The sequence below is a fragment of the Macrosteles quadrilineatus genome, unplaced genomic scaffold, assembly GCF_028750875.1.
Source record: "Macrosteles quadrilineatus isolate MER2022 unplaced genomic scaffold, UCM_ALF_1.0 Scaffold_1__1_contigs__length_201487025, whole genome shotgun sequence".
In the NCBI taxonomy this organism is placed as follows: domain Eukaryota; kingdom Metazoa; phylum Arthropoda; class Insecta; order Hemiptera; family Cicadellidae; genus Macrosteles; species Macrosteles quadrilineatus.
Genome location: NW_026542594.1, coordinates 27,178,016 through 27,190,440, shown reverse-complemented (window position 1 = coordinate 27,190,440; position 12,425 = coordinate 27,178,016). Strand labels below are relative to the sequence as shown.

The 12,425-nt window shown below is 33.5% G+C and overlaps 1 protein-coding gene across 1 annotated transcript; it reads right to left on the bottom strand.

Moving 5' to 3' along the window:
- Window positions 1-7,869: 7,869 nt before the first annotated feature.
- Window positions 7,870-11,836, bottom strand: LOC129005628 (dual specificity protein phosphatase CDC14A-like). Its single transcript, XM_054434588.1, has 6 exons — window positions 11,551-11,836; window positions 10,512-10,713; window positions 9,772-10,079; window positions 9,505-9,634; window positions 8,700-8,878; window positions 7,870-8,269 (listed from the first exon to the last, which is right to left on the bottom strand). Exons 1-6 carry the CDS (start codon window positions 11,751-11,753, stop codon window positions 7,945-7,947), a joined length of 1,347 nt encoding a protein of 448 aa, XP_054290563.1. The 5' UTR covers window positions 11,754-11,836; the 3' UTR covers window positions 7,870-7,944.
- Between the last annotated feature and the right edge of the window lie 589 nt (window positions 11,837-12,425).

Sequence of the window (12,425 nt, the reverse complement as noted above, 5' to 3'; positions counted from 1 at the left end):
TTATATTGTGCAAAGTTAATAACTCTCAGTATTAAATTAGTGGATTCCACACGTATTATAACCCCCTCAACAGAGCCGTCAGATAAATTGAATTAATTAATTGATTGAGCGCTGAACAATCACCTGTGGAACCACGAGCAAATAATAACAATGTTTTGTTTCTCTCGTTTAATTGAAAACTCCAGTTGTAGCTTTCTAATTGTTTATCTTCCACGGAGTTTCCTATCGAGTAACAACCACGAAGTTACCAATACTCACCTCCTACAATCATCATGCTTGATTGAAACAGAAATAAACCTTTTGATGATTATCTGTATCCATCACGTAAAAGCGTTTGGATACATTTTCATTTCATATGGTCTTTCAAAAAGCATCTGATCATAATGTATACACCACCTAAAAATATTATACGGCTTTTAACCCACTAGCCTGACTTTCCATATTATTTTTACGGGTAATTTTGAATCCATAATCTTCTCTCTATCCAATTTTCAATTTCATTTTTACTACTGTAGTACAGTATGATCAGAGATTTTTTTATGAAACTAGCGATGTGTCCGTTCTACGAACGAGGATCTTGTAGTCACTTAAAAACCTTATATTCAGAATAACAGTTTGCATTTTTTCAGGTATGAAAAAAAACTATTATACATATAACCGTTGCAAACACAATATTTAACAGTTTAAAGTTAAATGTGCAGTTTGTGTGCAGTTTTTATTTAATAATTATTTAATATTTTTAAATATATGGTTCTTTTTAAACCCTGATATTTTTATTTAGTTACAACTAAGATTTGCGTTTAAGCTATTACCGTAGTACTCATGGTAAGACCTGGACGCGGGACCGATTTTATTTTCATTTTGAGGTCCATAGAGGCCAAAAACACCATCCGTTCAAATTCATATATATATATATATAAATATATATATATATTTATATATTTATATATTTATATATATATATATATACGTGTGTGTCCGTTAGCACGATAACTCGAGCTATGAGCTTGAAATTTGGTACAAACGTGTAAACCTACGTTTATTCGAACGAGTTCGCGATCCAGCATGATCGGACCATGGGAACGGGGTTTTACGGGGGGTTTTATGGGGTAAAAATAGGTGTTTCCCATTTTTGACCCAAAAAACATAAAATTTAGCAATTTCTTTCCAAACCATTTTGTAGAGCTTAAAAAAACAAATAATTTAGTATATTGAAGCGTTATTATGCGCCTAATGGTTACGGAGAAAATTCCAAAAAATTGTAAATTTAAAATTCCCATGTTATTCTTATGGAGAATAAGTAAATTGTTGTAGTTTGCTTGTTTATGAACATATTTTGATCAAATTTGGAAAATGTTTTTATTTCTTACTAACTATTAACGTTTTACAAAAAAAAAAAACAGTTTTACCCTCCCTGATGCAGCAAACCTAAGTACTAGTTAAACTAATTCTATTTAAATAGAGAATAAATGTTATATTTTTAAGTAGACATTTCAGTGTAAATCCAATCAGTCAAATGGAAATTCGCTTAGTCTGCAGGTTTGCTGCGGCGGGGGTATTAATGCATCACGAACGACTACTTTAAGCTGTATATTATTGATATTAGGCTTTACAAGTTTACTAGAGGTGTACTTACTTACGCAACTACCTTTCGCACAATACTATACTAAATGTTATTTTATAATAAAATAACAATTAATGAAAACTTAAATGTTTAACGAAATCCTTCTTCCCTTATGAGGATATAAAATGTTAAATGCTGTATATAATTTTAAAATTAAAATTGAGGATTTCGTCCCTATAGCCACAAATCTTAATACTCTTTAAACCTATTGTTTTTTTTTTGTTTTTTTTTTATGGGGAATTAATCTGACATGTTTAAAGAAATGTTTTAATAAAAAATCCAATCAGGCAAATGGAAATTACGTAGCTTAGTCTGCAGGTTTGCTGCGTTGGGTATTTATATTTAGCAGCTTGAATTACCACGTATAGACTGTGTGTCATAACATTCATTACAATATTAAGTATGCTGTGTGATATATTATTATTTATGTACGCCTAAAAGAATATTAATTTTATTTTCAGGTCTCTTTCATCGCTTTTACAGTTATTTAGGTAAGTAAAATAATAGTGAATATGTATATATTGTTTTGTTCCCATAATTTGAATCATTTAACTTTCTACACAAGGAACAGAATATTTACTCATTCCTAGGAGTACGTGCATGTTATGCTTTTTAGCGAATTCCCCTATAGGAAGTACCTGTTGCCGTAGGTGGCACGGTAAGACCTAGGCCCGGGACCGATATATATTTTCCCATTGATATCCCTAGAGTTAAATAGAGTTAATATATAGTTACATATATATAAATTTGAAATTTGAACGAATGGTGTTTTTGGCCATATATAAATTTATATGTATTATATATATGTCCGTAAACGCGATAACTAGAGTAATTTTTGTACAAATTTCATGAAATTTGGATTGAATGTGTATAGCGGGATAAACCGAATGGGTTCGCGAAATGGGTTCAGGGAACTGGTGTTATGGGGGGTTTTACGGGGGTGAAAATTCGTTTTTCGCATTTTGACTCTCAAAACATGAAATTTCCCAATTTATTTTTACACCTTTTTCAAAGAGCTTAAGAAACAAATTATTTAGTATATTGGAGTGGTTTTGTGTGGGTTTTGATTACGGAGAAAATTGAATAAAACTGTAAATTTATAATACCTATGTTATTCGTACAGAGAATGAGTATACTGTTGTAGTTTGCTTGTTTATGGGTAAATCTTTATCAAAATTGGCAAACGTATTTATCCTATACTGAGCTATTCATATTTGACTAAAACACACTTTACCCTCCCTGTAGCAGCAAACCTAATAAACTAACCTGGAGTGTTAAGCCTAATATTATTTAAATAGATTTAATTTAAAATCCAATACTGGTAAAAGGAAATTCGCTTAGTCTGCAGGTTTGCTGTAGTGGGGGTATTTATATTTTACTGCAAACATAGCGGTCTCATCACAGAATAACCTTTAGCCTCAGCAATCTTATAAAACTGGTATATCTCTCGGCAAACATAATTTAACATTAGTTTCATTCTGATAACATACTTCAAGTCAATAGTTCACATTAAGCTTTTACTGAAATTAAAAAAAAACATTGCAAATAAAGACCCTATTATTTTGAAATTTTTGCTGAGAGAACATAAAAAAATAACCCTTGAAACTAGCAATCAGATTTTTTAGGAGCTAGCACCATTTAAACTGTTTTAGCTAATAAGAGAAGCAAAATAAAGTGGTAGATATATCAACAACATAGGGTTGACAATTAAGTCTTAGGGCAACTTTATGACTTTGAAATGAAAAGAGATATCACAACCAAATTTGGTACATCATTACTGGTTATACAGTAGTAAGCTACTTTTCTGCGTACAGTATACTGTATTGTGATCAGATGTCACCTATGGGGGACGGCCCATAGAGAGTTAGTAAGTTGACAATCTTTCAGGACACACACACAGACACCACTTCAAAATTGGGTCCAGGGAACCCTAAACTGATATATGCACTCAAAACTCAAACTCGAAAATTTTCACGAAAACCGTACTTTTTCCATATATAGGTACTATGTATAGAAAGTAAAAATGGCAGCTGTTCAAAACCCGGCTGCCAAATGTAATCTATTTTTTTTTACAAATTTAACTTGAAAATAGAAATGAAAACTCTTAGTAGAAATGAACTTATATTTCAACCTTGGCTGGTGATATCGCAAAGGTCAATTATTTTCTAACTTCGTGTCTTTCAACTTCGCTGTTTGTGAGCGCAATGATTAAAAAGTAAGATCAAAGACGTTAATAAGAGTGTTTACTTCATCGTATCGCAGAGTTTAATGTGACATTTGCTTCGAAAATATACAACCTAACCTTAGATGATGCATAAAATAAGTTTAATAATTTGAAATAGTTTTAGTGGTTACATTCCTTGTATTGGGGGTTCATTGGTTTTTCGTTTTGCTGAACGAAAAGAAACTAGCCTTCTGATAAAAAAAATAAAATAAACATAAGAATAGTCGGATTTAAATAAGGGACAGGAGTTTCAGCTGGTTATTAAGAATTAAGAAAAATATTAGTTTCGACACTAAAATGTATCATAGATTAGCATATTTTATATAAACCCAAAACTGAATAATAAAAATAGGAAACACAATTTGATAAATATGTGAGTACTATACACATTAGTTTTTTCTAATTTTTTCCTGGTTATATCTTCTCAGTTCCCAATCCCTACTGAAACACGTCGACGATTATTCCAAAAGAAGGGGGTTCAGGTGTCTATGGATTATTAGGATTGTTAAAACTTCCATTGAAAATATTCAAGATGGAAAGGATGACGTAACCCATTAACCAATATTGTGGAGAGTCTAGAACTTAATCAGATAGTTTTCCCGCATAAACAATATTCATCTTTTGTGTTTCTGACTTCACTGTTCCTCTGTTTCGGAGTCTATTGTTAAGTTCATAAACGTAAACCGGTCTCTGTTATCTTACTCATTGTCTCTATTGTTTTCATTTAATGCAATTATAAAGGTCTTGTAGAGACTTGCTCCTTAAATCATGTGTACATAATTGGTTTTTCTGTTTGAAGTATAAGTAAAAAATAATATTTTTAAAGTTTGATTAAAATTAATTATGAAATGTAATAATAAGCTTTGATAAACTTTAATATAATCCAGATGATTTATTACAAGAAAGGATTCTAGCGTAAATTCAGTACGTATTTAATTAAAAATAAATTTTGTTTGTATGTGCTTCTTTATATACAAAGCAAAGAATACTTTTAACGTAATTATTTATCAAAAAAACTGCCTTTACAAAAGAATACCATTATAGCGAAGAGTGGCATTGCTAAGAAATCTAAAAAATAATGTGGCTTTAAAGCCCTTCCCCAATAGAATATACGAGGACTGACAGTGCTCAACATCCGGGAAAATATGCAGCCAAAGTACTGCTACTCCTACAAAGTTTTGGGAACGACCACGCCCATAAAGGTACTGCGCATAAATGTCTTTCAGAGCAGTGCCTTTCTGATTTATTCCTTTCGGAGTAATGAGGATATCATTATATTAATTTATAATTCTATCAAAATAGTTAACTCGTATTTTGAAATACAGTTAACATATCGTATTGTATATATAGTCAAAAATATCTTCAAATAGCTGATCTTGAGTTAAACGCACACACTTGTTGTTTACTTGACTAACCTTGAGTAGCCTTGACTAGCAACACAAACCACCTACCTACACTAGCACCAACCTTTGTCAGTTGTGTTCTCCACATAAAATGTAAACCCTTTTAGAAAATGCAAACAACAATTGAGAGACGACACTTTTCGTGTGAACGCTCGATCGCTGTCGCTGTTATTGAAATGCCTTGTGAGCTCTTTTTGCTTTGTTGCGTTTGACTAAAGTGTTACACGCAGTATCCATCCCCAGATAAAACCCTGTGACTATTGTAGTATGCTTGACAACATTCTTCACTGTATTGTTTGTTAACCATCTCTATAACGTAAACTCGTCAAATACTTTTTAAAATCTCCTTTGAGGATTCTGTTGTTTTTATCTGACTGAATGACTTACAGTTATTGACTTTTACTTCAGAATAGCTACAAAATATACCATATTATACGTCACTTATATAACTTAATGGTTTATGCCTGGTAAATTCTTTTTATCCTTAAAGATTCGCATTTTGATTGCAAAGGTAAAAAACGTATGCAGCTAAATTGTATTTGATATTATACTTAATATTATAATTCATGTTGAGCACTATACTGGCGATCAAAACAAAACAGATAAGCTGAGATTGAAATGTGAGGAAACTATTAAAATTTTGTTGATTACCGACTTGCAAAGGTTCTTTCAAAGTAGCTACTCACCTTGATTAAGCTATGCAAGGATCATAGCGACGGGTACCACTTGTGAACTTAACAATAACCAAGCTACTTGTGCAATAGTGTAATCTATAAAACTTGTTAAAACTAAACAGATTATCAGTCTGTCTTAAGATGGTAAAAACCCCCATCGAAAAGCAAATAAATTAAGCTGCTGTAAGAGTAAAATCTTGATAAAAAGTATAATCTCCCCACCCCTCTAAACCAACACCGTTCTTTCAACTCATTAAAAGATTGTTTGGTGAGCACAGTTTTTTGTTCGTCGTTTTACTAACTCTTTTACCTTCAAGTTCTGGTTAAAGTTCCATATTTTATATTCCTAAATTAATTTTTAGTGCGATTATTAGTAGTATGGCTGAATTGTTTATTGCTGTAATGTAATATCCGGACGTTTTCCAACACTACGTAATATAATTATTTGCGATACGGTGCATAAAACCGTTGTACGGTAAAATTACTTGTTATTTAAACTAGTAGAGTTAATTAAACTATTCCCTTTTATCTACATATTGGCACGAACACGAATTAATTATAGAGATTTCACACGACCCTTTAATGTTAACACTTTAGCACGCAAAATCCATATACGTCACCTTATAATATCAGGCTATTTGATTTATATCACAACCAGCTTTGAAACAATTAAATCGTAAATAGCTTCAAGAGCTAAGAATATAGCGTCGCTTCGTTAAGCATAACAGAGCTTAACGTATTAGCGTTTGTCATTAGGTATTAGGTTTACTTTTAGCGATATGTATAATTTTATAGATCACATACATTATTGCGATTACAAGTAATTTTTATTTAATATTTTAAAACATACACTTACTCTTTCCGTTCTTAACTTATTCTCCTAAACTACATAACAGTCAATACTGCAGAACAATAAAGTGTAGCAACCATTGGGAGTCTGGTCACGCCATCTTGTCGTTCATTTCTATCATTTACTTGTTGCTTTCAATCGTTTGAGCGACCGACAGAAAAGGTTTAACCAACTAGAATTATTAAAAGGCCACTTACAATAAGCTTGTTGTTAAACTATTCAAATGAAAAATGCCATACTGGCGTAAACAAAAACCCAAAAAATGTTCATTTGCATTGTTCCTTACTATAAAATATTTTTAGTTATTTAGAATTTGGGAAGTAAGTAAAGGTAGGGCGCGGGGCTTCGGTCCTCGAAGTCTCAGGTTCAAATACAGCCAATGAGATAATATCGTGGCCCGAAACAACGTTTAAAATGGTCCTGGTCTAGAACATAGCATCCTAGGACGTGGAGGTGGGACGTAAGTAAAAACATAGCAGAATATGTGTGACTTTAGATCTTGCTGTATGTATATATTTTCTAGTATTTGTTTATTAAAGCTAGCTCTTTATTTGTTAAATCAGGACATAAATACATACTCCCTTCTTTTATCAAAGATCCCAAATCCCGATAAGTTTAACTTTTAGGGTAGACGTAAGATACGAAGTATGACGTCTGTGTACTGCTCCGTAATTAGCAAGTCTTAATCAGACTTCATAATCTGTAAGGAAAACCAACACAGAGTTCATATTTAGAAACTCCACCCCCTTGCTACATTTCTTGAGATTATTCAGCCTGTAAAATGTAAAAATAAATTATTTAGGCCTACATTGCACAGGTGTTTTTTTTTTTAGTTTTTCATATTTTTATGTGTTTCTAAAGCTATCCTCCCAAAGGTTTATATTCTTTATATTGATGAACGATAGTTACTTTTAGTTCATTTTAGTGAGACAATTCAAACTGATTTTTTTAAATTAAATTGACTATTAAATCAATTAGATCAGATCAATGTAGTTAAAACTCCTATCTTGTCTGAGCGACAATTTTTTTGGCTTGACACAAGGCTAATATAGTCCAGTTTAAAAGACAAACAACGTTATAAAATATTAAAAGGATTTGGTTGGTCCAAACAATTATTTAATAAACCTGTTCGACAATAAGTACATGTGTTATCTTCACGACGAGACGCCTTATTTTTTCGTCAACTTCACTGCTTTCACAGTTTTCACTGTTTTCGGCTTGTGAGACATTATGTGCTGCATGTCTCGCCATTTCTTGATGGAGTTGAGTTTGTCCCCTTGTGTCTCTCCAAACGACTCGCTAGTCAATGTCTTGGGAAGGTTGGATATCACAGAGTGTATACAGCTACGGTGGTCAACGTCCATAGGCGTAGTTTGCTCCGTTTCGTGAAGATATTCTGGTTCAGTTTCAGCACCACGTTTCTTGCTCGCGCGGTGGCTGTAGATGCCGAACTTGTGGTGAGGGATGCGATTCGCACCTCCGTGGTATTGTAACCTAAAAATATAATAGGCCTATTTGATTAATTCAATAACTTCAAAGACCAAAATAAATAAAAAAATAAGTTAATCGTCGTATATCTTAGCGTGGAGATAGTCAAAACAAAGATAGTTCTCCTTACCTGAACGCCTTGATGTGAACATACAGTTTATGTAGGCTCTGGACTACTTGAGCATAACTACAATTCCACTGAATTTTAATTTAATGACTTCAACCATTCTATCTTTTTGGAATTTTCACTTAGGTATATGCGTAATATAATAAATTGCCAATAATCTAAATGCTGTTGATTGGAGGAATTTAATCCCGGGACCGTAGGAAACAGTTCCTTTCTTTCAAATTACCGGACAAGGCTGTCCAATGTGATTGAGAAATCATGGATCTTAATCTTAACATGGATATTAAAATAGCAAGGAGACATATTTACCGGAACGCATCACCCCAGTTCCAAAGAGAAGGCTCCAGCTCCTCCAGCCACGACTGCTGGTAGCCGATGATACAGCCAGGCCTGCAGATCCTCAGCCAAGAGATGGCCTCCAAGGCAGTCATGCGATAATGCTTGACGAGGTACGCTCCTATCAAGCAACCAGTGCGACCCAGCCCTGCCTGTGTCACAACATAGTGGATAATTAGACAAGGATTAGCTGAATCAACTCCTTTAAGGCTATTATCCCTCCCCCAAATTCACGAGAACTAAGAAAAACTTAAAAGCTAGAGCAAAAACAGAACTATTTAAACGGTGGTGAAAGCTTATTTGTAATTTTATATTTTCCTTTTGCTTTGAAGTGGGGTGATCATTCTTACAAACGGCAACCAATAAGCAAGATGTAGCTAACATATTCCTTGGAATACAATGACGTGACCCATAAGTCTAAGTGATGTACTTCTGTAGGATTTCTATACCTAATGGGGGAAGGATTAGAGTCACTTTGGATGATGTTCTAAATGTTTTCGTCATTATAGGTCAAACGAGGAGTGTGGACAGAAATCTTCCACTGTGATGGCACTCATCGTGTAGCGTTTTCATGGTTTTTGTTCTATATATTAAGATACGAGGTAAATAAACATTTACCCCTCAAAGAAACAGTCGAATATCATTGATCACACGATCCATCATCTATCGTTGACGCCACCTCAACGAAAATAAATTGAAAATTATATAAAATTGAAATAACGTAACAATTTAAAAAACCCAACGCTACATATGCCTTTTGTGTACTGTGTTTACCCACCTTACAATGGACTGCTACAGCCCCAGCTGTATTCTCTGAAATGTCGAAGAAACGTTGTAGGATGTCGTGGGAAGGAACACTGCCATCGACAAAGTACAGGTCATAATGTGCTAGGCCCGCGTTGGTGAACCTGGAGACAGATTAGGTGATGAAGGCTTAAATTCTTTATGGAAAACTGTTGATCACCATGATTAGCTTAAGACAACATAAATTAGATTTTTAAGACAACTTAATTTCACAAACATATAGGTAGACAAAATAACTCACGACAAGGCGTTGTACATCTTGACGTTGAGCCGGATGACAGTTTTGACGTTGTTGTCCCGGAAGTAGTTGATGTAGTATTCAGGCGCGTGGTAACAGTCCTCCGTTGGTTTGTCTACAGGACCGGAGAAGGCCAGGAATTTCTGCGGCACTATCCAGCTGACATCGCCGTTCTTTACGTTGTCCATCTTCTCATACTCGTCAAGGTTGAAGTCGTTAAAGTTTACGATACCGAAATAGATGGCTTTACGAACTGCGTTGAGGCAGTCTATCAATCGAATCCTGTACTTTGAATCTCCAACTGTTGCGTCCTGAAAATTTGAAGAATTTATGGTATGAAAAACATTGCCAAAAAATATCCCTTTAAATTTAAAATATGTCTCAGGAACCAAAACTTACCGGGATGATATTTGATGTAATTAACTTGAGCTTTTCATTAGGATTTCAATATGACGTTCAAAAACCAAAGTTTAGTTTGGTTGGGATTTCAAACGCACAAGTAAAAACTAACACATGTTGAAGTTGTGTGATTTTTCATAAAAGCTATTTTGAAACTTCAAAACTCTGTTTTTTTATCGCGACGGAAAAGACCCACAAAAATTAAGTAATATTTATTGTTTAATGAAATAACTTCCTTTCTTTTTTGAGCTTTTACCCCAAGCAGTGCTAGGATTAACTCTCTGGTTTAACGTTTTGTGACCAGATCAATATTTAAATATAGGCCTACTAAAGAGGCATATCACCTGGAAGGACAGGAAGGGATGTTTGGTAGAGGACAGTCTACTGTACGCCTCCAGAGGACTCATGTCGAGGTGTACTATCGCGTACACAGCCATCAGGAACGCAGCATTCGCACGCTTCTTCTCGTTGGGGGAGGTGTATTGCACCAGGATCTTACTCGCCAGACTTGGTGATTTCAGCTTGAAGTTTACTTTGTTTAAAAATCTAAAAAAAAATTCAATAATATGTAGTCTATGTGGTATTAAGACTGAACAGTACTCAAACGATTATTATGTTGCAATTGCAGAAATTCGGGGACAAATAACTCATTTTTAACAATAATCGTACATGACATGCTAAAATAAAAAAGAGGTTAGTATGATACATTTAAAAGAAGAATCTCAACTCAACTTATTATTTCTTTATCTCATGCAGTTAAAAATAAGGAATATCACATTTTCAATTTGCATTAGAAAATGAGTTCGACATTCCCTAAGGGAACTGTGAAATGAATTGCATTGAAATATTTCAAACAAATAAACATGTTTGAATGTTTAAAATAAAAATGCAAAATGATGTTTAACGGCAATGATGTTTAATGATGCAATTACTGTTAGTAGCAATTACTGATACAACTACATAACTATTAAAGAGTATTTTGATAGATTGTATTACACATAAACTTTTTTCAGTTAAAGCAATGCCTAATGTGATTTCTTATATTTTTAGCCAACAAAAAGTTGAAGTTGGTCCAAATTTGAGTGTTTGTTCTATCTTTAAACTGTTACAAAAGCAGAAAAACAGGACAGAAACAGAGACAGGCATAATTGTCAGTTTTGTATATTCATCTAATGGTAATCTATTTGTTACTACGATTCAATTCTTATAACTACGAGTGTGAGTGTAAAATTTAAATTTGAACTGTCCTTCCATGTTCTATGCTGCATATTTGTCCAACTATTTTGAATAATTTTAAAATGTTGCATCAGTGAATTAGACCTGGACAGCAGTATCTATGAAATGTTATAAATCCAAGAACCATGTAGTCTATAGAAGAGTTACCTGACCACAGATGAAAGACTAAGAGGGCCAAAGTCGCCATAGTAGTTGTTGTAGACAAGCTCGTCGTCGACAGTGAAGTAATGTACCCCGGTAGTGTTCCTGTGTGTCTTGTTGCGGAACGTGGCGAAGTAGAGTCTGTCTTTGATAAACTCCGCCACATGCTGCGTGTGCTTATCAGCTTCCAACTCGACCTTGAGAGACATCGGGGTGCGTTTGTGTGAGGGTTGTGAGAATAATACAAAAGATTTGGATGGTTGTAAACTAAAATTTTGATAACGGAAAAATTTGCGGTTTTAGTGTTGCTATGGTTTTATTAGAGTCTGACTTCTTTAGCTAAGCTATCGTAACTATTTTGATTATTTAGTGAAAATTTGTATTATTTAAAACTAATTCGAATTCACGCCATGCTATTGGATATATAGTAATAAGTCCAGGTATATGTTTATTTTCTAAGTTTGGTTTTAGTTATGAAATCTGGGTAGCCATCTAATTATAGTAAATACCTCCATATGAAGATTGCTCGTTCACACCCAAGCGGTCTTGTTTCTGGACCCAGATGCCATCTGCCGTTAAGATATTATATTTTATGTACTGTATAAATTAATGATGCTACACAAAAGTTTACGTTAGATCGAACAAAGTCAGTTACTTTTATCAACACATCGTTCACAACCCTTTTTAAACAAATTTTTATTATGATTAGTTTCAACACTTTGACACTCATGACATATTGTATGTATAGATCATGATGTAATGTATGTTTAGATCATGACAATAATTGTTGTAAATTATATTACATTTTTCATATGATATAAAGATGATGAACTGTCTCTCAAAACAAAAAATGACTATAGCAAAAGTATAAGTTTAAAAAA